This window comes from Dama dama, chromosome 21 (genome assembly GCF_033118175.1).
Source record: "Dama dama isolate Ldn47 chromosome 21, ASM3311817v1, whole genome shotgun sequence".
NCBI classification, from domain to species: Eukaryota; Metazoa; Chordata; class Mammalia; order Artiodactyla; family Cervidae; genus Dama; species Dama dama.
In genome coordinates this window covers 10,817,415-10,844,865 of record NC_083701.1, presented here as the reverse complement: position 1 = coordinate 10,844,865, position 27,451 = coordinate 10,817,415, and the positions used below count along the sequence as shown (strand labels likewise).

The 27,451-nt window shown below is 43.3% G+C and overlaps 1 protein-coding gene across 1 annotated transcript in view; it reads right to left on the bottom strand.

The window, feature by feature from the left end:
- The window catches only part of ADCY8 (adenylate cyclase 8), a 225,289-nt gene that overhangs the window by 30,144 nt on the left and 167,694 nt on the right, over positions 1-27,451 (bottom strand). The window contains exons 10-12 of the mRNA XM_061122792.1: positions 20,820-21,021; positions 18,709-18,798; positions 5,852-6,024 (exon numbers count right to left, since the gene is read on the bottom strand). Of these exons, the coding sequence (XP_060978775.1) occupies positions 5,852-6,024; positions 18,709-18,798; positions 20,820-21,021 (465 nt within the window). The remainder of the gene's footprint in view (positions 1-5,851; positions 6,025-18,708; positions 18,799-20,819; positions 21,022-27,451) is intronic.

The following is a 27,451-nucleotide window of genomic DNA, read 5'->3' as shown; positions in this document are numbered from 1 at the left end:
GAAAACACATGTAGAATAATGTGATCCTCAGGGCTACCACAATCTTCAGAGACCATCTTATCTGATATCTCATAAAATTAATATTTAATTTGAGCATTAATCATTGCAGAGTACTCATACTAGTTGTAGCGAATTCGGAAGCTAATACAAATTCACAAATTAAAAAAAATAAAAATTGTTCTTCAGCCTATCACCCAGAGAAAACAATGATTAGTATTTTGGAATCAGCTCAATGTCATTTCCTTTTCCTTCATGCAAAAATATATTTATGTTTACAAATTTAGAATCAGAGGGTTCAGACTGCTTTGTAACATATTTTTGCACTTAGTATGTATTACGAAAATAATTCTATGTAATTAAATACTACACAATGTGAATTTAATGTATCCATCCAATTCCATATTATGTGTGCCATACATCATATGATGGTCCTTGCAAGCCCTTTAATTACTGGTTGAAGACTAAGCCCAGAAAGAATAAGATGCTTGCTCAAGGTCACCCAGCTGATTTGTGTCCCAGGATGAGAATTCACATCTCAGGCACCAAGTCAGAGCATTAGCCATTGTGCATCTGATGCCAAATTTTAATGCTGCAATTAGTTCCCATTTCCCCTTGTGGAACCCAAAATAAACCAGCCAGTTTGAATTTATCTTTTATTCTGTTGCCATACTAATGACTGCATTTGCTTAGCACTGATTTTATGTCATACCTCTAATAACACTTTGCGTACATTGCCTGCTTTAATTGTCACAGCAACACTTAAAATATTATTCTCCCTATTCTAGTAAAGCAGAAACTGAGACTCAGATGTTAAATGAGACACTCTAATTCACAAATCTAGTGAATGATGAAGGCTGACTATCAATGCACATCTCAATGATGCTTTTTCAGTAAGCTCCCATGGCTTTCTAACATGCACTTACTTATAATTACTTGCTTCTAAGCTCCTTATCCCAGATGGCTCAGTGGTAAAGAACCTGCCTGCCCATGTAGGAGATGAAAGAGGCAGTGGGTTCAATTCCTGGGTCAGGATGATCCCCTGGAGGAGGGCATGGTAACCCACTCCAGTATTCTTGCCTAGAGAATCCCATGGAGAGAGGAGCCTGGAGGGCTATAGTCCATAAGGTTGCAAAGAGTCAGACACGACTGAAGCGATTTAGTAGGCAAACTCCTTGCAGTATCTTGTTCATCTGTGAATCTGCAGAACCTACCAAAGCCCACAGCAATGGTTATGACACTTAAGTTCGGAAGCAAATTCTCCTGACAGCAAGGGGAGCACCTGGTTTGCGAGCACGTGAATGAGCGCTCAGTTGCTCAGTTGTGTGTGACTCTTTGCAACCCTATGGAATGTAGCCCGCCAGGCTCCTCTGTTCATGAAACTTCCCAGGCAAGAATACTGGAGTGGGTTGCCATGCCTTCTCCAGGGGATCTTCCCACCCACAGGATCAAACCCACATCTCTTGTGTCTCCTGCATTGGTAGGTAGATTCTTTACTACTGAGCCACCCAGGAGATCATAGGGTGTAGGCAGGTGAAACTTAGCTTACTGTGAACTTGTGGTGTAATATGATCCCAAATGAACTACTATTTCCATCAGTCACTCATTCATTTCATTCAACAAGCATTTAATTGGACATCTGCTGCCAGATACTCCACTAAGTGCCAAAAATTATGAACATGGGTAATGGCCCTTGCCCTTAAAAGCTCCTATTCTAACAGAGGAGGAAGATATGGAAATTAATGATTACAATCAGTGTAATGATAAGTGCAATGATAAAAAATTATATGCATAGATTAGAAAATGAGGAATGATCAAAGAGGGCTTCATGGAGGAGGCGGTCTTGAGCATGATGGGTTGGCAAGGGGGAAGAAAGTGCAGAGGCTCATGTGGGCAATGGCACATGGTTTCCCATGGCTAGAATGTGAGATCTAAACAGTGACCTGTGGAGTTGTAGGAGATAAGGTCGGAGGAGTCAATGGGACTCCAGGGAGGGTTTTGAAGTTCTTGACAAACAAGTTGAACTTTCCTCTCCTTAGAGGTAACAAGGAACCCCTTAAGGATTTTAAGAAAGATAATGAGTTGACCAGATGGCTTTGAGGAGGATGCCTTGAGAGGGTGGCTTAGGAGATCAGGTATGGTACAGCAGTCCAGAGATGAAAGCAGGGATATTTCTAAGAATAGTAGTATTTGTGCTATAGAAAGGGTCATGTCTAACACAGTAAGTCCTTTCCCCATAAATCTTCAAGCTATGACCTTTCAAGGATGCAAAGATGCATTCATATGTCCAATCATGCAAGTTAGTTCACATGTCTGGCTACATTGTACATGCAGGCATCCTCTATTGTCCAGTAACATATAGAATACAGAAGTACAGGGTCTTTATTTCAAGCCCAGGATGTCTGGAAGCAAGAGTACAAGCAGTGGTGATGTAGCTGGTACTGTACTGTAAGATTAAACATGTTTTCTTTATTTTTTGTGTTTGTTTTCTATGCATTATTTGCTTGAAAAGTATTACAAACCTATTACAGTATAGTACTATTTAGCCATTGTGTTAGCTGGGTATCTATTTGTTGGACTTACCAACAAATTGAACTTATGAATGCACTCTCAGAAGGGAACTTGTTCGTATGTAGGGGACTTACTGTAATAATCATTTATATTCATCAAGTGCTTATTCTATGCCAGACCTTGAGCTAAGTTTCCACTATCACAATTTATCTCTCGTATATTCCTACAACATAGGAACTATTATCACCCCCACTTCGCAGATGAGAAAATCAGGCTTAAAGAGGTTAAGTTGCTTTTAATTCATTTTCTCAAGATCACACAGCTGGCTGATGAAGGTGCTGGGATTTGAAGACAGGTGGTTTGGCTCCTAAACTTGTACTTGCAGGTGTCACGATATAGTCTTCCTTACTGGGGGTGCTGAGGAGGATGAATTTCTAGGGGCCGATAAGATATTGGCAGTGAGGGTACCTCCCCTGTTTTGCGCTCACTGTCATCCATGGAGACAGGGGGTTGTCATGGAGGGGGCCTCATGAGCAGATAGAGTCCGAGTATTGGGGTCATCTCAGTGTGGATGTAGCCAGGATGCCCTGGCTAGGTTCTCTGTACTTTCCCAAGCACCCAATCCCCAGGAACAATCAGCAGAAATGCCCCAAACCAATGCGAGCTCCTATGGATTGGTTAAATTCCAATTGTATGAGTAGATTATGACTGCTAAATGGATCCACAGTGACTACTGACCTGTTGATTTATAAACATGGCCGAGAGGGAAAGCTGAATGGACTCTTCCATTTCTCATTAATTTAATTCTGTTGATAGAGTGTGAATCAATACAAGACTAACTGACAATCAACCTTGAGTCAGGAAGCTGAGAAAAGCAGCAATGAACTTGGGATTATGTGCACTCTTAGAATCCTACTTAACAATTTAACAGTAAGTTTTTCCTTAAGACCTTAAAACAGAATTCAGAGCTAAACCTTTCTCCTGAAAAGGAAGGATGGGATAGGAGTGAACAGATGCTGAATACCTACCATGTGCAGGCACATCGGAGTCTCATGCAGCCCCACAATTGAGTACAATTACTTCACTTCGCTGATGAGTAACCTGCGGTCCAGAGGTGGGAAGGGACTTTCTAATGCAGCAGAGTCTGGACCTGACGCCAGAGCCCTGGTTTGCTCCATTAATACTTTTTAAATTTCCTTTGAGTGAGTAGGTTTTAGGTAATTTTTATTTTTACCACAAAAATGGCCTTCCTTGTTCATATATATTTTTGCCCTCTTTTGTGCTGATTTCTGCTTGGCCATGGGAGGTCTGTTGCCACTAACCATTTAATCTAATTTGAAACTATTTTGACTTTCTTTGAACCCTGGGCATTTGGTGAGAGATTCTTCATCTTGATGTGAGAGACTTGTATCCGGTGTTTACAAAGATGGGCTTTTGAGCCAGAAAGACCCGAGTTTGAATCCAGATCTGTCACCTATTGGCCATGTGCATCCAGGTAATTGTTGAACCTCTCTGAGCCTGTGTTCCTCAGATTGTTGCCATGAAGGTTAAATAAGGTAATGGGTATAAAGCGGATGTTGTATTTGCATAACAGGCACAAATTAGTACCTAGAAATTATAAGGAACCTTTACAAACCTAGTAAGAAAAAGGCAAACCACCTAATAGAAAACCAGGCAAAAGATATGACCTGGAAGTTTACCGAAAATGGTCAATAAACAATAACAAGCTGCACAAACTTATTCATGATGAAGGAACTACTAGTGAAAATAATAAGATAAAATTCTCACTAAGGAACTGAATAAGAATTACAGAGACCACTGCTTGTAAGAGATAAACCATTCCAAATTTGTTGGAGAGCCATTTGGCAAGATCTTAAAAAGTTGAAAATGCAGATACCCTCTATTCCAGTAAGTGTGTTTTGAGATCTAAACCCAAAGAGATATTTTCAATGGTGATCATGAAGTATCAATAACGTTTCAATAGGTTAGAGGATAAATATATCTTGGTATGTTCTATCTAAAATGAGCTAAATCTGTAGATATGAACCTATACGAATTTAAAAAATACAATATTACATGATAGCATAAGAATTTTATAAACAATTTAAAATATAGATACAGCTAAATATATACTGGGTTAGCCAAGAAGTTAGTTCTGATTTTTTCAGTTTATAGAAAAATCAGAATGAACTTTTTGGCCTACCCAATATAAAACACATGGATGGGAAGGATACACATTAAATGCACCAGAAGTTGGCTCTTGGGAGGAGGATAAAAGAACAATGCTGGGGAAGGGAACTTCAACAATATCTGAAAGACTTTATCCTTTTAAAAATGCAGAAGTAAACATGACTAATTGTATGCATTGTTTATTTCCAGGAGCTGGATCATAAATGTTCCCATTATTAGTCTCAGGCATATTTTCTGGGGCTTCTTGGACTGTCTTGACCGCCTCTATTTCTCAGACTTTGGCCACATGTTCTGGTCTCAGCGAGACTTCTGTTTTTCCCACCTCCCGAGGCCAATCAGCCTCCTGTTCGGTGTCTGGCTCCTTCCATCGCTTCCAGCCCCCGTGGAGCTCCACAAGGCAGGTGTGGGGTCTGGTTTCCCCAAGGGCTGTAGAAATGGCTGGAGTACATCACTAGGAAGTACATCCAGAGTATGAACTGAGACTAATGGGAGAAACGAGAGGGAAGGAACCAACAGATTCCATCCCTCCTGTCTGAGACATTTTCCCTACCTCTTCACCTACCCAGAGAGACTTCGAGACATCCTCCAAAGCCCCAGCTTCACGATTCATCTGGGCAGCATAAGATGGCTTGTATTTCCCTTCCATCCTTTCCTTCTTCACTTCCTTTCCCCTCACTTTTGCCGTCCTGGGTTTGGATTAGCACTTCATGCTTGCCTCAGGCTCTGTTCTCTAAGGAATCTGGGCTAAGATTTTTGTTGTTGTTGTATTTTTCCATATTTCAAAATAACACAATGTAAGGAGTTTAGCAACTGCTCGATGCACAGGTCTGCTATTATTAATAGTGCTGCAGCAAAGTGACAATCAGACCTCACAAATCTTGGAGCCATTACAGTTGAAGGAATTATAAATTATTACATTTAGGGAGACTTGAGCTATGGTTTAGTCCAAACTTTAATCCATGAATTAATCTGTAGTGAATATACATGATAAAATAGAAAACTAGGAATTTTGCCTAAACTTGTCATCCAGAGTGCGTGAGAAATAAGTCAATATTCAATCAGTCTCTAAGTCTCTCTGCCTTAGTCATTTTCCCAATGGTTTCATTTCCCACTAGACGCTGAGCTCTTTTTGAGCACAGTGGTGGGCACTTACTCTCCGCTGTGGCTCAGGCTGTCGTAGCGCAGAAAGAGGCCTGCATAGATGGTCTCGGTGAGCAGGGCATAGATGGCAATCATGATGAGGAGCACGGCCAGCTTGAGCACAGAGTTGAGTCGGAGGAAAACTGCACAGGTCACCATGGCCAACACCCCCGTGAAGATGAAGTACTGGAAACAGAGAAGGGAGCTGGTCAGATTCAACAGGAATGTGGGCTGGTCACTCTCCTAGTCATAGATTCCAGGAGGTCGCTTTATACGGCTGTTTGCTGAGCATCTCCATTTGGAGGTCTCAGGCCATCCTCAAATTCAACAGGTCCCAAGTTGAACTCATCATTTCCTTACCACTGAGAGAGTCAATTTCTAGGTAGGTTGATAAGAAGTCCAGAGTCCCCGAGAGGAAAAAGGGGTCCAGAGCTCTCAAAGAGGAGGTAGGGGTCTGGGGTTCTCAAGGAGGAGAAAAGGACAAATGTTTTTTTCTTTAAACCCAGAGCTGAGGATTACACAACAAAACAGCTCATCTTGCTCAAGGATATGTTTTCCCTTAAACTCCGTACCAATGATTATATGACAACAATGTACCGTGCATGAGGACATGTTTCTCCTTAACAAGAATCTTCTGACTAATCTTGTTATCTATCTTAAGATGTATATTGTGGGAGTGGGTCTGGTAGTGGTGGTATAGTTACTAAGTCCTGTCCGACTCTTGTGACCCCATGGACTGTAGCCTGCCAGGCTCCTCTGTCCATGGGACTCTCTAGGCAAGAACTAGGAGTGGGTTGCCATTTCCTTCTCCAGGGGATCTTCCTGAATCAGGAATTGAACCCAGGTCTCCTGAATTGCAGGCAGATTCTTTACCAATTGAGCTACAAAGGCAGCTCTAAAGTGAAAGTTGCTCAGTTGTGTCCAACTCTTTGTGACCCCACAGACTATACAGTCCATGGAATTCTCCAGGCCAGAATAATGGAGTGGGTAGTCTTTTCCTTCTCCAGGGGGTCTTCCCAACCCAGGGATTGAACCCAGGCTCCCACATAGCAGGCAGATTCTTTACCAGCTGAGCCACAAGGGCAGCTCCATGGGTCTGGTAAGACCTTTCTATTGTTAGTTCTAATCTTATTAATTTAAGATGTATGTTGTGGGAGTGAGTCTGGTAAGACCCTTCTATTGTTAGTTCTAACCTTGTTAATTTAAGGTGTATGTTGTGGGAGTGGGTCTGGTAAAAGTATATAAGGCCTTGCTAAGGCTAACGAGTGGGGGCACTCGCCATCCCCCTTCCGATGTCTATGTCAGGAAATTTCTCTGTCCCTTTTTCACTTTAATAAAACTCTGCTACACAAAAGCTCTTGAGTGATCAAGGCTGGTCCCTGGTCCCGAAGCTAAATCTTCTTTGGAGTCACGAATCCAACATCATTCACCATAAGCTATCACCACCTCCCCCAAAGTCTCTTTCCAATTCTTGGCAGAACCATTGGCACCATTTCTCAAGCCAGAAATCTTAGTCTCATCTTTGCTGCTTTTCTTTTCCCCCATATTCCATAGTCTGGTCATCCTAAGTTTGTAGATTCTATTTCCTCAGTAAATCTCACATCCATCCACCTTTCTCCTTCTATCCTATTTCTGTTTTAGTTCTCACCTAGTTTTGGAATAGTTTTCTGGCAGCTGTTTGCTTCCAGTTCCCAATCCCTACTGAATATACACTCTCGTTTTTTTTTTTTTTTTTTTTGGCCACACCACGTGGCATGTGGGATCTTAGTTCCCCAACAGGGAGTGAACCTGTGGCCCCCACAGTGGAATCTTGGAGTCTTAATCCCTAAACCACAAGGGAAGTCTCTGAATACACACTGTTATTTTCCAGCCAGTATTTCTGAAACTCAGATCTGACCATGTCACTCCTTAACCTGAAGTCTTTCCCTGGCTCTCTAGTCTCTCAAATTAGAATCTCTTTCCTGCATGGCAAAATTCTCAAGACTGTCATATATCAGATTCCCTTTCACTTTCCAAATCCCGACACATGTTCCAGCCTCACTATGAACTGGCCGTCTCCCCCAGCTGTTTCCCTGCTCGCTTGTTCCTCTAGGGCTTTGCTTCTCCAGTGTCCTGTTTCCCTCAGGTCTCATGCGGGTGACCAAGCCTTACTCTTCTCATAGCATTAGCTCAGGTGTCCTCTCCTCTGAGAAACTTCCCTGCAAATCTTCCAGGTGGATACGGCCTCATTCCTCCACGGCATCCTTCCTGGACTAGCATGATACCTGCCATCTCGTATTAGACGTAGCTGTGCAATAGGCCAGCTGGGAACCAATCACGGGCGGCAATGTTACAGTGACCCCCAGGTGTCAGTCTGCCCAGGTAGATCTCAGCCTTCTGCAGGAAGATCCTCAGCCCATTTCCCTTACAGAAGGACCCACTATGTCATTTTGGTTGAAAGGTTAGGATTCTGAGTATCCAGTAGGAAAAAAGAATAAAACTTGCATTATCAAAGACCCACTTGATGGTGGTACTTTGATTTTTATACACATGGTCTTCCCTTGTGATTTTTCAAAGCAGCTGGTCAAGATGGGATTCCTAATTTCCATTTTACAGGTGAAGAAACTGAGGTTCATAGAGCTGAAGTAAAATTTTCAAGTCCTCATAATTAGAAAATGATACTGAGGACACGTGGATACAACCTGTGCTTGTGACTGTTAACTCTAGTGGGCATACTGGGCTTACTAATTTCTAAAAACCATTCCAGCCTTGTTATGCATGGCTCTTTCCAATAACTAGTTGTCCTCTCTCTCCTGGGACATCAAGAGACAATTTCTGTATGGGTAGAGGAGACAGGTAAGAAATACTGGAAATCTCTGAGCAACGACTGAAGGAGTCCCACGTCTTGACAAAGTGTTGAGGAGAGCAATATTCTGTTTGCTTGAGACAAGCATTTTATAAACTAAACAGTGAAATTTTTCCCTACAATTGTAGTCTGGGGACCTGCTGGACACCAAGAATTGTTCTAGGCTGGAAGGCACCATCCTAATGTCAGGACATTGTCACAATGCATCATCTTCCTCTTAGAGAAGGAGGAAGAAGAATTTTACACAATGATAACCTAAAGGGACTTGCGCATCTGCTGACAGGGGTAGTATATACTGGAGTGTCTGTACCCATTTGATTGCTGTCAAAATCCCATGGCATTATGAAGTCACAGAACAAGAAGGAGAGAGAGCAGAGAGTTTTCAAAGAGAGGATCTAAACTTCCCGAATCACACAAAAGCGAACATTTAGCAATTACGAGTCTAGGTACAAGCACACAGTGAAGGGTACACAGGCCAGCGACAGTGGCTTCCTGTCTCTTCCTGACCTCGGACTCCTCTCATGGTCCAGGAGTGAGGCTGTCATGAACCCGGGGTCAGCACGGGTACTGGGTGGGGACAACTGATCTGACTCTCCCAGCTGTTCCCTGGACCGCATCAGGTAGGGGAAAGGAACATTTCACACGTGTCTGATGCTCTGGGACAGTCTGACTGTGTTGGGCTTGTCTGAGCTCCACGGTTTCCATGGTTGACGTCCCCCCTCCTCCCAATACTAGAGGAAGAATGATGAGTATTTTTTAGTTCATCATAAATTGTTAACTTAGATCTGTTGAAACTGTATTTAAATTCCACAAGCAGATGTGCTGTTTGTGTCTGACTTGGGTTGAGGATGGACTCTTCTGGTTATTTCCTAGAAGGGACTACAGCCCCGGTCAATATTTTAACCTCATAATAATTCACAGGAAGACATAATCTCTGTTAATGATGTTCACAAACGATGACTCACAGTGTAGTATGAAATAAAACCTAACCAATGAGCAGGCAGATAGCTAGTTCTTAGGGAAAGAATTTGATATTTTCTATACTTTTAAAAAAAAATAAAAGAATTATGCTTCTTTTGATGATGCTTATTGGTCAATTCAGTGTAGTCACCTTAAGGAACTATGTGTTTATGTTGATCCTGCTTCTTTGATGACTGAGCTCAGATCCCTGTAAATAATCTTCAGAGTCTGGTTTTGAAAAATGCCCCCGCAAAATGCAGTTTTTCTATATTTGATTCCTAAACAATGATGTCCAACCAGATTATGTCTCCCACATTACAGGTGAATTCTTTACCGTTTGAGCCACCAGGGAAGCCCAAGAATACTGGAGTGGGTAGCTCATCCCTTCTCCAGGGGATCTTTCCAAACCAGGAATTGAACTGAGTTTGCTCACATTGCAGGCAGATTCTTTACTAGCTGAGCTACCAGGGAAGCCCTTTCACTTTCACTTTTCAAACAACAATGTCCAGCCAGATTACACAACTTGGTGACTTTCAAAAGTTAAATTTGTTCCCAGAGGATAACGATTTGACATTGCTGGACATACCTAGGAAGTATATGCTGTCAGCAAAGAACAGTTAGCAAAGAGGAACGCGGGGGTGCTGTTGGAGTGAGCGTATCCTCTCCAAGGCCACTCTCTTGGCTGGGGCAACACGTGGAGGTCTAGGAGGAACTGGCTTCCTGAGAATGATCCAAGTCAAGGTGGTTGCCACTTTGTAAATAATTGATAGGAGACTGATATTGCAATGAAAGTGTGGCCCACTCAAATTTTTAATCACATGCTATATATGTGATTATGCAGATAATCTCATGTTTAGAGAATGAAGCTTTGCACCTTTTTTTTTAAAGTCATTTTATTTATTTATGACTGTGCTGGTTCTTCGTAGTTGGGCAGGCTTTTTTTTTTTTTTCTAGTTGAGGTGAATGGGGGCTTCTCTCTATTTGTGGAGCTTGGGCTTCTCTTGTTGGGGAGCATGGGCTTTACGGTGTGTGGGCTTCAGTAGCTGTGACTCCAGGGCTCTGGAGCACAGGCTCCTTAGCTATGGCACACAGGCTTAGCTGCTCTGCCATATGTGGGATCTTCCCAGACCAGGGATCAAACCCACGTCTCCTGCATTGGTAGACAGACTGTTTACCACCGAGCCACCAGTGAAGCCCTGGCTTAAAAAAAAAAAAATTGTTATATTCCTATTTCCCTCCTTAAATACAAATCTCTACTTTGGCAGATACTATTTACTCAATTATCAAAGCTTTAAAGAAAGAGGAGAAAAGGAACTAATATTTAGTGAGTGTTTTAGGTGTATTATCTCTATTTGTCACCCAAACAATCTTAAAGATAGCTATTGTTAATAATTCCATTAAACAGATGAGGAAACTGAGGCTCAAAGAGGTTAGGTGATTCCCCCAAGGCTAAATGGCTAGTCAATGGCAGAAAAAGAGTGCTTGCTCATTCTGTGTCACCTCACAGCTTCTATCATTCAAATCTATCCTAGTTTCCATGCACAATTAATGTCTTTAAACATTTGGAGTCCAAGCTTCAGTGAGATGGGACTTGGTTTTTGGATCACATTGTGTTATTACAGCTTTTGGCTCTTTGTGGGGAAAGGCAATTCCAAAAATTAATTATCATTTGGGAAAAAACAAAATGATCTCCACTATGTATTTAGCCATAACATAAATTGGCTCAGTGTAGAAGAAAAATGAGCTTATATAATATCCCTCTGTTCAACTAGAAAAAGTTCTGAAATTACAATGGTGCTATTTGACACTTATTTTTTGTTTGAAGTTTTTGGTGGACTTGTCACTGTGAAAGTCTGGAGAATCTAATTTTATCCTGAATGCCAGTTGGAGATTTTAGACTGCAGTGAATACATTTTCCTCTGAAATTTCTCAAGGCTCTGATCCCTACCTGAGAAGTTAACCAGAGAAATGAAGGCAAGAATTTAAGAAAATACCAATTTTTACAGTCACTTTTGGAATTTAAAATATCTGCTTATTTGCTTGAAGAATTCCACGGACAGAGGAGCCCGGCAGGCTACAGTCCATGGGATCGTGAAGAGTCGGACATGACTGAGGGACTACCATGAACTATTTGCTCTATTATCACTCTTTTGTTTCTGTTCCTCTCTTTTTGCTCCTTCTTGGTTTTTCTCCCTTTTGTCTTCCTCTTTTAACTCCCACCCCCTTTCATCCCTCATCTTCATCATCATGAGCAACTGATGTTTAATGAGCATTTATTATGCACCAGAAACTGTAGTAAGTGTGTACATGCATTCTCTCAATCTAAGTCTCATGATAACACTGTGAGGTAGGCACAGCTGTTATCCCAGTGTGGAAATGAGGCTCAGAGAGCTTAAGTAAGTTGCTCAAGACCACAGCTGCAAGTTCGGCCAAAATGTTCTGACTACAGGTTTTCAAGACTCTAATTCTCTTCCCCTTTCTCTCTCTCTGTTTCCTCTTTTGCACTTAAGTTTTAAAATAGTTTTCTTCAGTTATGATTCACCTACAGTGAACTGCATATATCTACTGCATATACTTTGCTAAGCTTAAGTATTTGTATACATCCACAAAACCATCACAATTAAGAAAATGAACACTAGCATGAGTTTCAGTGTATCCCTTTATGATTCTCCCCTCCCATGTTCCTCCCTCTCCTCCCCAGCCAACCACTTATTTCTTTCTGCTATTATGTATCAATTTATCAATACATTTTCTAGAGTTTTATATCAGTAGGACCATACAAATGCATACTTTTGCTTTGTTTTGCTTATTTCTATCAGCATACCGATCTTGGGATTCATCCATGTTATTGCACATATATCCAGAGATCATCTCTCTCTACCAATGGGTAGTAGTCCCCTGGATGGTTATTCTACAGTTTCTTAATTTCTTTATCCTCTCGACTATTTAGGGACAATTGGGTTATTAGTTTTTATCTATTACAAAGAAGGCTGACATGAACATTCTTTTCCAATACAGATATATAACTTTGTATTTTCTAATATAAAATATTTCTCATTTTACAAGAAGTTTATTAAGCAACAGAGTGGTGACTTGAAGGGAAAACATTCTAGGATTCATTTTTTTAAAATAATTTATCCTTTTTAAAAGATTTATTGCCCTATATGTTTACTTCATTATCTGATTGGATTTCTTTTCATTTTTTGTAACACAAAATAATAAACATTTTGATCTTTATAAAAAGGAGAAATGTCTTCTTAGAATTTTGGTGTTACTTTTCTTTTTTTTTTTTCCACACTGCATGGCATGTGGAATCTTAGTTCCCTTACCAGGGATCGAAACCCAACCCCCTGCATTGAAAGGGCAGGGTCTCAACCATGACCACCAGGAAGCGCCATCTTCCTTTTAAGATTATTTTTAAGGAAGAACTAGAGCAACAGCATATAATCTAGGGGTAATTATTGAACACTACTGAAGCAAGGCTCATCTGATTGCTCTACTTAATGTCCCATGAATTATGGTATTTTTCAGACTGGCTGGTGGGAAAAGACACTATTCCCAGCCCAATGTGAGAGCCAGGCACTAATCCTTTCAGATTTTTTTTTTTTTTTTTTTCTGGAGCATCGCTGTTTCCTCATATGCATGCACTGATCAGACCCTCTGCAGATCTCTGAGTCTTCTCTCTCAGAAACTCTTCTCTCTGGCAGTATGTCCTACAAACTCTAGCCACCTTGGTCCCCCCAGATTCTCAGTTTTATCTTCTCAAATCAGGAAGTTGCACTGAGTTCCATGTGCGTTCTTCCAACCTGAGCCAGTCTGAAACACTCTTAATTCAAGATACAGCCCAGGCAATCATAGGGTTCACTTAATTTGCTTCTTGTCTTTCAGGGTTTGCTCTCCTTCAGTACCTGATGCCCAGTGTCTTGAGAACTATTGTTTCAGATATTTTGTTTGTTTTTAGCTATTTCAGGTGGGAAGGCAATTTTATCTCTATTGTTCCACTTGAAATTTATCTTTTTAAAGAAAAATTATTAAATTGTGGATTCTGTCCTGTGCTGTGCCCTTAAGGTAATGTTGAATCTTGAATACAATATTGTCTTTTCTCCTTAAAGCAATTTAGAAGCTTGAAGAGTTGGAAGAAATGTTCTAGCTACATGAATTATAGAAATGATGGACCGTGAGTATGAAGATGATGCCTTAAGGACATGTGAGATTGGCAGGAAGCACATGCTAGTAAAGTAATACTCAAAATTCTCCAAGCCAGGCTTCAACAGTATGTGAACTGTGAACTTCCAGATGTTCAAGCTGGATTTAGAAAAGGCAGAGGAACCAGAAATCAAATTGCCAACATCCGTTGGATCATTGAAAAAGCAAGAAGAGTTCCAGAAAAACATCTACTTCTGCTTTATTGACTATGCCTAAGCCCTTTTGACTGTGTGGATCACAACAAACTGTGGACAATTCTTAAAGAGATGGGAATACCAGACCACCTGGCCTGCCTCTTGAGAAATCTATATGCAGGTCAGGAAGCAACAGTTAGAACTGGATATGGAACAACAGACTGGTTCCAAATCAGGAAAGGAGTATATCAAGGATGTATATTGTCACCCTGCTTATTTAACTTATATGCAGCGTACATCATGAGAAACACTGGGCTGGAGGAATCACAAGCTGGAATCAAGATTGCTGGGAGAAATATCAATAACCTCAGAAATGCAAACGACACCACCCTTATGGCAGAAAGCGAAGAAGAGCTAAAGAACTTCTTGATGAAAGTGAAAGAGGAGAGTGAAAAAGCTGGCTTAAAACTCAACTTTCAGAAAACTAAGATCATGGCATCTGGTCCCGTCACTTCATGGCAAATAGATGGCGAAACAGTGACAGACTTTATTTTTTCAGGCTCCAAAATCACTGCAGATGGTGATTGCAGCCATGAAATTAAAATATGCATGCTCCTTGGAAGAAAAGTTATGACCAACCAAGACAGCAGAGACATTATTTTGCCGAGAAAAGTCCGTCTAGTCAAAGCTATGGTTTTCTCAGTAGTCATGTATAGATGTGAGAGTTGGACTAAAAAGAAAGCTGACTGCCAAAGAATTGATGCTTTTGAACTGCGGTGTTGGAGAAGACTCTTGAGAGTCCCTTGAATAGCAAGGAGATCAAACCAATCAATCCTAAAGGAAATCAACCCTGAGATATTCACTGGAAGGACTGATTCTAAACCTGAAACTCCAATACTTTGTCTACCTCATGCGAAGAGATGACTCATTGGAAATGACTCTGATGCTGGGAAAGATTGAGGGTGGGAGAAGAGGACGACAGAGGATGAGATGGTTGGATGGCATCACAGACTCAATGGACATGAGTTTGAGTAAACTCCGGGAGTTGGTGATGGACAGGGAGGCCTGGCGTGCTGCCATCCATGGGGTCGCAAAGAGTTGGACAGAACTGAGTGACTGAACTGAATCTGAAGGGGTTGTGTACACTTGGAAAAGGTTTGAAGGCTGGGTAGAACCTGAATTCATGAAAGAGAAATGGGAGAAAGTCCCAGGATGTAAAGACACCAATGATGATTGATGCCTGTAGGGAAAACTGGTTCTCAGGGACCCTTTAAAACCATAGCATACTCTGACTGTTCTTGCAAGTATAGCTGACTGATCAATGACTATTCCAATCTGCTATAGCATATTTAAAGGGGTTTGATTGTAAAATGAAAATCTTCCCATTTAATCTGAGAACCATATTCTGGATTTTGAGATGATGAGAATGGTTTGTGCATGTGACTGTCATTCACTTTACAAACTTATGGCTCTTTGCTCTCCTAGACTACTTCTCGAATCATAGCTGGAACATGACTTTCTTCATGATCATTTCCTATATCCTCACTCTTTTTTTTTCTTTAGTAATTGGCAAGCTCCAGTTCAGAAATAAACTTTACTTTATACCATATATGATGACAGGCTTTTATGTTTATGCCACATCACAAAGCTTAATTACCTGCTTCTGGATTGAGAACTGTTCCCCATGGGGGAGGTAGAGAGGTCCAGTATACAGATGAGGAAACCAAGACTCAGAGAGAGAAAGTGATTTGCTTGGGGATACACACTTGTGAGTGATGGGAGATGGCTGTGCAAATTAAGCCTTTTAGAAGGTTTGAATGTCTGATTCCTTCTACTTTGGTAGACAAATCCTTGGGTAGAGAAACATGGCCAGATATATCAAGATGGTAAATGGTGGGTTTAACAAGGTTGCTGTAGTAGCTGATGATGGAAAGAGTCCAGGTGCTCACATTTTAGGCCAGTGGGATTCCTGCACCTGAGGAGATATCAGAATTTGGCAAACTTTGCCTGGCAAGGGCCAGATAGCGAATATTTTCGACTTAGTTACCACTACTCAACTCTACCGTTATGTTATAAAAGCAGCCATAAAGACATTGCTAATAAATGGGTGTGTCTGTGGCCCAGTAAAACTATCTACAAAACAGGTGGCAAGTGGAATTGGGCCTGTGGTCATAGTTTGCTGGCCCCTGGGCAAGATGATCCTCTGTCTTGGGAGGAAAATTTTAATATTAAAACTGATTGATTTATTTTATCTCATTTTTAACATTTCGATTTTACGAATATGTTTCATAATGTACATGACACTTTAGTACAATGGTGCCTGTGTGCATGCTAAGTTGCTTCAGTCACAGCTGACTCTTCGTGACCCATGGACTATACATAACCCACCAGTCTCCTCTGTCCATGGGATTCTCCAGGCAAGAACACTGGAGCGGGTTGTTAAGCCCTCCTTCAAGAGATCTTCCTGACTCAGGGACTGAACCTGCATCTTTTACTTCTCCTGCTTTGGCAGGTGGGTTCTTTACCACTAGCACCACCTGGAAAAGCCCAGGACATTGGTATATATTACAGATAAATATATTTTTATGGTGCAAGTTCAAAACTTTTTAACTTAGTAAATGAATCACAGCTGACATTTAATCAGCAGATACGTTGTGGCAGGTGTTTCTCTAAACACTTTCCATGGATTAATTCACTTAATCCTCACAACTACCCATGAGGAAGGTATTGTTTCCGTCTTCATTTTGCAGAGAAGGAAACAGAGGCACAGAGATGAACTTATGTGATCCAAACGCTTACCCACCACTTTTTAGGCGTGGGAAATCCATGAGTGCTGTGGTCCTGAGTTTGGGAGTTCAAGTTTGAGGCAAGGGGTATATACACAGCATTGAATCAGAGGCCCAGATTAATACTTAAACACCAGCTTCAAGTCAGATCACATGTTAGAAGCTCGACGTTTGCCAACTCATTTAGGTAGGCACCATGAGAACCTGATATTCTGTAACTCCACAATCACTGTGCAAAGAAGGTATTATTTTTCCCACTTTACAGATGAGGAAGCTGAGGTTCAGAAAGAGTTTGAACTGATTCAAGATTCCACTGCTAGCAAGTAAAGGGGCTCAGTTAGGAGTGAAATCCAGCTCTTGCCTAACTCTAAATATCTGATTCTTGGCCAACTTACTGCCCCTTGGACACTCTTCATGCTCTCCAGATAAAGGTGTTCTCAGGGGACTGGTGTCCCACAGACTCTACAAAATCGGAGATCACTCCTTTCTTGGTGGGAGGAAGTTCCAGAGCACATGGTCTGCCCCACACAGCTGTGAAACCAGAGCTAGTCCCATCCTGCCCAGAACTTCCTTAGGAAGAGCCTTGTTCTTCCCTAGGGATGGAGCCTGAATTCAGAAGTGTGAGCTCATGAATAAGCCAGATGTGGTTTGAACTGCAGCAGTAAGTCTTGATAACTGAATGAAGAAAGGAAACACAGAAAGAAGGAAGAATGAAAAGAAGTGAGAAAAAAGGTGGGTCAGGCAGGAGTAGCAGTGAGCAAGCTACTTTCTGAACCTCTGTTTCATTATGTACAACATGGAGACGGTAGTAGCATCCTCCACATATCTTGAAGATGTAATGATTTTGTACATATCCAGTAGATGCTCTATTACCTGAGGTCAGACGTGAGGCTTTCTGTCCTTTTCAGAACACCTGGACCAATTCTGGGGCTGAGGCCAGATAACAGAGCGCCTTTCCCCCACCACATACTGGAAGAAGTCTCAGAGAACAAAAGTCTACCCAAGGTCCTCAAGGTTGGCTGCTGTCTGCTGGGACATCCCAACTGTCTTCCCTCCAGACCTAGAGTTTATATCCCAGTATGTAAAGGTCTGGGTCATGGCTTAACAGAGCCAAAGATTGTCCTTTGCTTGACCCTTAGGTTGACCCCAAGACCCAGGGCCAGGCTAGTCCCTGTGAGGGGCCAGGAGATGGTCAGGCTTATACTACAATGTTAAGTGGCCTGCTGGGACACCGCCTGAGTCTGCGATGCTCTGGGCACTTTCTGTACCACTTTAATTTATATTTATTTACTTATCTTTTTTTTTTTTTTTTTTCGGTCGCACTGTTCAGCATATGAGATCTTAGTTCCCCAGCCAGGGATTGAACCCATGTCCCCTGCAGTGGAAGTGCGGAGTCTTAACCACTGGACTCTCAAGGAAGTCCCACTTTGATTTATGTTCAGTTGTTGTTTTCTGCATTTGTGATCTACTGGCTTCCTTCCTTCCTTCTATCTCCCCTTCCTTCTATCCATCCTTCCTTCCATCCTTTCCTTTTCCAATGCAGCAAACTCTGAGCCACAGCTCTGCACTATGCCCTATACTGGAGACAACAGCACATTCTGCTCTAGGGTTTTAAGAGGAGTTGAGGGGAAATGAGAGGGAAGGGGAGGCAAAGGAAAGAAGAGCGTGGACAGAGGAAGAAGTGAAGAAGAAAGAAGAGGAGGAGGAAGAATAGGAGAGAAATGGTAAAGAGAGGCAGAAGAGATCAGGAAAGAGACAGAAGAGAAGAAGCAGATACAAGGAGAGAAGGGAGGGCAGAAAAGGGGAAGAAGAAGAAAAGAAGGAGGAAAAGGCAGAGGAGGGCAGACAGGCCCCTGGAGAGCTAGCCAGTCCTGCCGATTCGGAGCTGGTGAAGATGCCTAAGCCCCAGTCTCACCGAGGGGAGCTCGTGAATAAATACCTCTGGGTAGGAGCAGATATCTGTAAACACAGCTGAGGAATTGAAAGTCAGGTTCTTCAAGGGTATCGACTTGTCAAAATCACACCACAGCTGCGGATTAAGAAAAAAAAAAAAAAAAACACAACAAAAAACAAAACAAAAAAAAACACAGGAACAACAAAGTCAGTGCGAGCTGGAAACGGAGTCCTGTGCTATTGCTGCGGGGCTTCGGCAAATAACTGGGGCAGACCGGGCCCTCGAGGGGCTGGATTTCAGAATGCAAGCCCAGCCGGGATCTTCTGTTTCATTTTAAAGAAAGGACTGGCTCAGAAAAAAAATTCACAAGCCAGTCACGAAACTAGCGTAAGACTGCTCCACCAGCCCCATCATGGAGGGTCGCTGGAGTGCGCCTGTGGGGCACGGAAGAGAGAACCAGGTGGGGAACACTCACAGCCTGTCTCCACATGAACAGCTGGGGGGACTCAAGGGACCCACAGCGCATGCTTTCCAGAAAGACTCTTAGCATTGGGGTGGTGAGCATTTCCTAGACTAGAAGTTGCTGCAGGAGATCTTTTAGCACTCATAAGAGAATAGCTACCACTGGCTGAATGCCTAGGCTGTGGCAGACACTTTGCACAAAAAAGGTGTCACAACCCTCTTGTGATGTAGCCACTACTTTTATCCCCATTTTACAACTGGAAAATATGAAACTCTGAGAAGTAAAGTAACTTGTCCAGGGTCACCGAGCTGGTAAGTGGTGGAGGTGAGATTTGAACACAGGTCTATCTGACTCCAAAGCCTCTGAACTTCCTCCCACAACACTGTGGGACAGTTGGCCCCAGTGGCAACCTTGACCTACAGTCACTGGGACGCCCCAGAAACATCTGATTCATCGAGAGTTGAGATCCTGGCTACAGCTCTGCAGTCCATGATCAATGACTAAGGACTTCTGGTTTTAATTGCCGTCATCTATAAAATGTTCATTAGATGAGGAATTTAATTAGACTATGATTCCCCTTTTCTTTGTCCCATAGTCTCTTTATAACAAGGCCAACCACAGAGCTTGAGCAACGTGGACACTAGGTAATTATTGGTCCAGTGTGAACAATGGATTTCAGGCAGTGTAAATCTCTGACTTACGGGCTGACAATTGTCCAACAGTTGGGCTCCCTGAACACTTGGAGACCCTCCCTCAGGCCCAAAGGACACAATGATGGCTTTGGCCACAAGATGATGCCTTAATTAGTCTCCTTCAATGTTCAGAGCCTGGAATCAGATAAATCTCTCCTAAACATCTAGGTTCCTAAACCATGAACAACACAAGACTATTGGGATAGACACAGAAAATGCCTATAACTACCATGTTACCATTCTAGAGAGAATATGAATTCACTGAAGCATGGATCACCAAGTTAAAGACAGTGATAAATATGGCAGTTGGAGATTCATCTGAGTTTGATGTGTCACATCTGGTATGAACTCTTAGAACATCATAGGCAAGATGCCCAACCTTCCTGAAAGGCAGCTTCCGCATCTGTTAGGTGGGAACAGTAATACCTACCTGTGGCACACAGTAGGTGCTCAATAAATGACAGCTACTTATTTCCATTCTCCCCGCTTCCCCTCCCAGAGATACAGTTGGGCTAACGAGAATGAGCGTGAGTCATGGAGTCAGACAGACCTTATTAGCAAGTTATTTCATGTCTCTGAGCCTCAGTTTCCTCAGCCGTAAAGTGGGGATAAAGAGACTTACCTCACGGGGTTTATGCGAGAACTAAATACAGAGAGCACAGACAACTCCTCCCTCAGAGCATGGCACACAGCAGGTGGGAACTTAATGAGGAATAACTCTTGTTTACGACTTTAATTGACTGGCCACTGAAGTACAGAAACTTAAGGGCACTTGCAGTGCCTCTAGAGCAAATAACCTCCACCACCGTTTTCCACCAGTAAAATGCACGGTTCTGACAGTATAGCCACGTCTTCTTTCTCTAACCCTGAACTTGGGGTTTGACCAGATACACAAAGGATTTAATAATTAGTTCCAAGGAAGGCAATGCCAGAGGCTGCAGGTTCTATAAACTCTTCATTCCTGACTACACACTAGACACCAAAGGACTTGCAATGCTTACGATATTTAGGATGGCGCCCAGGAAATTAATCAAGATGGATGCAAAGATGATGACATTCCTGGCCAAATAGGTCTCGTTAATCCAACAGCAGGTCTTCCGGAGGACCAGGGGCAAACACTTGTAATCCTCTGCCGTAGTGATGAGGACCAGAGCCGAGTGCAGCATGATCAGGATGGAAAACTGGATGGCCATGGGCATCACCCTGTGGGAAACACAGAATGTTGGGTCGCGTGGCATTAATGATGGGATCCCCCTTCACTGTGCAACCCTGACAATCATGTTCACAATCACCTTTCCCTTCTCCTTGTACCCAATAATTCCTCTAAAGCTCTGTTTGCCCAGGAAAGGGGCTATTAACAAGAGACTTTTCAAAAATTACATCCATCCCTATAAAATATTCTCTTGAGAAACTTGCCAATGAACATCAAATATTGGGCTTGATCTATTGCTTCTGCCCATTTTTTCCCCACTTATTTCATCATTCCTCTTTTTCACTTGGCAGCTGCTGCCAAGGCAACACACCACTGGAATTTTATCTGAGTACTCTGGCTGTGGGAGAGCTCCATATGCCCTTTCCCCCTCAAGGTGGGTGTTAGGAAACACTTTCCCCCATGACTGCTCCCATACTGAGAACTGAACATGGCACCTCTCCATGTGGCTCAGTTTGGTTAGTGATTATCACAGTTTGCAGAGGCTATACTATGTGCTGTGTGGGAGGTGGGTACCAGTTCAGTTCAGTTCAGTTCAGTCGCTCAGTCGTGTCCGACTCTTTTCGACCCCATGAATTGCAGCACGCCAGGCCTCCCTGTCCATCACCAACTCCTGGAGTTTACTCAAACTCATGCCCATCGAGTCGGTGATGCCATCCAGCCATCTCATCCTCTGTCTTCCCTTTCTCCTCCTGCCCCCAATCCCTCCCAGCATCAGGGTCTTTTCCAATGAGGTGGGTATATATGACTCATATTTGCCTAAGGCTTCAACATCACTCCGAGTTACACATCTGGAGCTTCAGCACTATGTCCCATGGTAGCTCCTGCCTATTGAGCACCTCTGTTGGGTGTCAGGTGGTGATCTAAAACCCCATCTCTGGAGGCATCTGCTTCCTCTCCTTATCAGCCAACTTATCACCAGGATTCTCCTTGGGGATTTATCCTTTGTTCTCTCTACTCTGCCCAGCTATTTGGGTCCTCTGCTGGCACCTCAAGTTTCCCTACCTCTGTTTTAGCCAGTGAACTGTTGCCTGTTACATGGTGTCTTGAGGGACGTGGTAGGAGGTTTTGCATCTGTTCCTTCCTCCATAAAATGAAGTTCATTCATTTGGCTTTAATATTTTGGCTGGAACTCAATAAATGTACATTGAGTGAAGTTGAACCCACCTTCTTTTTTTTTTTTTGCCACACCATGCAGCATGTAGAATTTCCCCAGCCAGGGATTGAACTCGTGCCCCCGGTGGTGGAAGCACAGTGTCTTAACCACTAGACCACCAGGGAAATTCCTGAACCCATCTTCTGCTGGTGCTACCACTTCTTACTGTCTTGTCTAAATTTTCTGATTTCTTATGACTAACACTAGCGTAAGTACCGTATTGAGCTCTTGATTATGTCCTTAGGCACGTGCTGAGCACTTAATATCAATACATAATATCTCATTTCCATTCCTCAGAACAAACCTAAGAGGTCTTTTGATCTCTTTTTTCACATGAAGAGTTAAGGCACAGAGAGCAGCAACTTCCCAGGAGTTACTGAGTTGGTAAGTATTAGAGTTAGGATTGAAAGTCCACTCTGCTTCATCACTTTGCTAAGTCCAGCCATTTTGGTGAGTAATGTAGGTCCCATGATTGCAGTAATCTTTTTTGTTTCTGTGGTTTTACTGTGATCTTTATTCATTCAACAAGCTTCCTTCCTAGGGTACCCTTCTTCAGGGGTACCAAGATGAAAGACACATTTTGCCCATCTTCTAGGAGATCATAATCTAGAGGGGAATATGGATATGCAAATGATGAACTATTACATACTGTGTTGTGATAGAGAAAAGGTAATCAACAAACATGATTTAAAAAAATAAGAAAGGAAATCAAGGAAGACTTCCCAGAAGAGGTGACATTCAGGTTAGGCCTTGGAGATTGAAGAGTAGGATTTTAGGGAGGAAAGATTGGGGAATGTGGGCAAAGTAGCAGAAGAATGGGAGTGACCAGTGTGTAGACTGTCAATTTCCTCTGCATGGTCAACCATCATGAAGGCTGGAAAATGACTTCTCCTATAGTCATCCTATATCGTTGTTGGAGGGTTTTTGTTTTTTTTTTAATGCCTGCACAGTTTTGATTTTATGAATCACCTTGATGGGAAGTCTCTGCAGGAGTTTAAGATAAGAACAGAAGGTCTGTGCAGCAGTGGGTTCCCAGAGGGCTCCACACAGATGGGAAACTTCCCCCCAGACAGGGTGGAAAAACACTCCCTGACAACACACCATTATTCCTGGGCACCCAGGGGAGGCAAACGACGAAGAAGTCAGGCAGATCACTTTGTCAGGTGCTCCCAGGAGAGAAGGGGCCAATTCCAAGGCTGACGCTGATGCAGCTTAATAATGTGAGGCAGCCGCTGAGAATACTTGTTCCAAAGCGAAGGCAGAGGCAAATCAGGCAAGGGGGAGTCTGAAAGCAGCTCAGTGGGAGACTTGGACTCTGAAGGTCAAGGCTGCCATCTGGGTGGTCTACAGACCTCCGCATGGTGTACCGGCCTGGCAGGTTCTCACCGCTGCCTTTTTTCTTTCCCCACCTCTCTGTACCCTCTGGGCAATCCTCAAGCACATGCCCGAAACGTTCCTCTTACCTCTGTATTTTCTCACTCTCTGGGGGTGGTGGTGGTGGGGTGCAGGGCAGGGACATCCTGGTCATTCTTCAAGGCTCAGCCTTCTTTGGATTCTTCCAAGACACTTGGCATAAGGCTTCTGCTTGTGCTAAGCCGCTTTGGTTGTCTGACTCTTTGCAACCCCATGGACTGTAGCCTGCAAGGCGCCTCTGTCCATGGGATTTCCCAGGCAAGAATACCACAGTGGGTTGCCATTTCCTTCTCCAGGGGATCTTTCCAACCCAGAGATGGAACTCATGTCTCTTAATTCTCCTGAATTACCACTAGCGCCACCTGGGAAGCCCTGGCATAAGGCTAGGTACACAGAAAGTGCTCAATAAATACTCACTGACTTGCTTTTTGTGGGAGAGAAGACTTTCTCTTCTCATCAGCCTCCATAGGCTGTATTCCTATCCACACTCCAGCCCCTCTGCCTGCCCTCCGTGATGCGTCCTTTACAAGAGGAGGAAGGACCAGCCCTACTGGTCCGCATTCATCTGGGGTGTTCAGTGGACCTGGTTCTTCCTAGAGGGCAGAGTCGCTGCTCAAGGTCAGTGTTTATGCAAAGTTCAGATGCTTGTCCTCCCCTCCTTCTAGATCCAGAAGGAGGATGGGATGCTCAGGAAGCTTGAGCCTTAACTTTCCCGGTGGGAAGAGATTTGGTCATCTTCTCCCTTTGGCCAGACCATCTCTTCCTTTAAGCAAGGAAGCTCAGTTCGTCCCAGGAAGTCCTGATGGGCAGGAGGTAAAAAGTAACTAAGAGCAAAGCCCTGTGTGTTTGAACCAGTAGCTCTGAAACACAGCCAATAACACACCTGGGGCAAGGTAGTGAATTCTTCTGAGCATCTTACTTAAATTTTTTTTTTCCCAGTAACTTATTTTTATCTGCAAAACCAGGATTTTTAAGTCCACCTCTTAAAGGAGGCTCTGAGGGTAAAATAACAAAGCAATGTAATGCTTAGCACATAATAAGAGCTCAAAAAAAAAAAAAAACAACCATTCATTTTCTTTCTCTATTCATGGTAAAAATCAGTAAAAGCATTTTAAAGATCTCTGGGAAGAATATTAATGGCAAGATAGGCTTTCTAAGCAAGCTACTGGCGCTACATAAACATTCCTCTGCAAATCTCTGCAGCAGCTCTTCAGCATTCATTTATTTCTGCACATGTAAACATTATAACATCAATTGCAATTTTTATCTAATTATAGAGCTACTCAGGCATCAGGGATTCTGAATTTTCTTTTGCATTGTTGATGCACGTGAGAGGCAAGGAAACCTTTCATTTCTGAAATCGAGTCTGAAAATGAATGACAAAGAATTTGTAAACAGCTCCATCCAAAACATTTCTAGACCTTAAGTTCTAATTTGCAGTATGTCATTAAAACAGGGTGTGGGCTGGTATCATAACTGGGCATTTGCTGGGGAGACAGGGATCTGGGAAATGAGTGAAAAGCCTATGGTGGCTGGTGGTGCAACAGGAAAACAGAAATGCAGACTGAAAGATGACATTCGTACCACACTTTAGAACTGGCAAAGAGCCCATGAGTCCAGAGGTATATCTGATCCTCGTAGCAACCCCGAGAGGTCAGTATTTGTAGCCTCTTGATTAGGTGGAAATATGACTCAGGAAGGGAAAGGGAGTCAGAATTTATCAAAATGGCTCATTTGATGCTTATAGCAACCCTGGGAAGCTGGCATTATTTTATAGATGAGAAAACAGGCTTCAGAGAGGTCAAGTATAATACATACAGGCAGCCAGTAAGATGCACAGAAAGAATTAAGATCCTGTGCCTCTTTCTTTCCTCTCTATTTTCCCTCTCTTGCTTGCTCCCTCTCTCTTTTCCCTCCTACCTTTTCCCTCTCCCTTTCTCCCCTCCTTCCCTCCCTTTCTCTTATTACCATGCATGCAGACTTAGATACACTCTTCTCTAATTACAAAAGGTATCTTCTGGTCTTTCCTCAGTTTCCCCTTCTGGGAGAGGAACAGCTGCAGGCATGCGGAAATTAAAGGAAAGAGCCAGGCAAAGCACTGTCTTTCTTTGCCAGGGTCCATTAATTTTTGCTTTGGGCCTGGGAATTCGCTGTGGTCATATGAGCAAAGATTGGCTCATCTGCTAAAGAGTCCATGACGGAAGGAAGGCAACTGCAAGGCACCTACCATCTGTTCAGTCTCAGAGAATCAATCAGAAATAAAGTGAGTTGGAGAGGAAAAGCGCTCACAGTGAAGAAAGGCTGGGCTGTCTGAGCCCACGGGCCACTCAGTTCCCAACATATGTGGGCTGTCTGGTCAGAGCTCAAACTTGGAAGCTGTCTTCACTGTCAGTGTGTTTTCTTCACTGAGCAAGTGAGGTTGGGGTGTTGGCTGGTGTTTCATTTATTTTTTTTTTTTATTATTAGAAAGGTTTTTTTTTTTTTGGCTATACCCTGCACGGCATATGGGATCTTAGTTCCTGACTAGGGATCGAACTTGCACCCTCTGCATTGGAAGCATGGAGTCTCAAGTACTGGACCACCAGGGAAGACCCTGGCTGGTGTTTTAGTTCCTGGCTTCAGCTTGTACCCCAGAGTCAGAGACTTCATCCAGCCAGCTGCTAGGTGAGGTTCTAGATCTCTTGCCCCTGGAACCCAGGAATTGGGCATGAAGGTGGCTCACCCTCCTTGGTCACCTCTCCTGGGAAGGCCAGCTGGGAAAGATGGGGCACGGTGACTCCTTCTTCTGTCCCAGGTGCAGATCCTCAGGTCCAGCCTGGGTTCCTCCTTCACCCTCATCCCCCCCACACAGTCAGTCCTGGAAACTGTCAACTCTCTGTCCTAAGTACGGAGCAAGTTCATCCTCTCGGGCTCACTTCTCTTTCACTGTCTGGTCCCTCTTATTTCTCATCTGGAGTTTTCCCAGTGCCTCCCAAACAGTCTTCCCAACTGCAGACCTCATCCTCGCCCATCATCATCCATCCCTTCCAAACACAAACCCAATCACGTCCCTTGTTGGATTAAAATTCTTCCTTGTGGCTTCCTTAGTGGTTCAGCGGTTAAGAATCTGCCTGCCAATGCAAGGACACCAGTTTGATCCCTGGTCTGGAAAGATTGCATATGCCAAAGGGCAACTAAACCCAGGTGCCACAACTGAAGCCCACGCACCCTAGAGCCCCTCTGCGGTAACAAGAGAAGCCGCAGCAGCAAGTCCGTGAACTGCGACCAAGACCAGCGCCTCTCGCCACGACTAGAGAAAGGCCAAGTGCAGCAACAAAGACCCAGACAGCCATTAACGAAGAAATAAAATTTCAAAAAAAACTAAAAAGAAACGCTTCAATGACGTCTTCTCTGCTGACCAGTCACATTAATCTGCAAGGCTTACACATCCCTCACCTCCAGAACACCCACATTCCAGCTCTCTCCCTGCCTCTCTTGGCCTCCGTCTCATGTCTCTGTCATGACTGGGAAGAGACCTTCAGGCAGTGGTTCAGGTGTCAGCGTCCCCTCTGGGAAAGCTGCCCTGATCCCCCCACCTCACCGCACGCTTGTGCTATCATGAGTTATTGCACTCCGCTACAGTTGTTCAACTCATGGGCTTTCCCCCAAGTAGACTGTCAGCTTTATGATGCCAGGGACCGCATCTCTAGTGTCTGGCATGGACCGGCACACAGTAAGTGCTCACAGGATGTTTGTGGGGAATTTCAACCCTGGTTGAAATTTCAACCCCTGTGCTCCAGGGTGGGAGGGAGCACACACCAGAGGGAGCACACACCAGAGGGAGCACACACCAGCTGTGACCACACCCACATCCT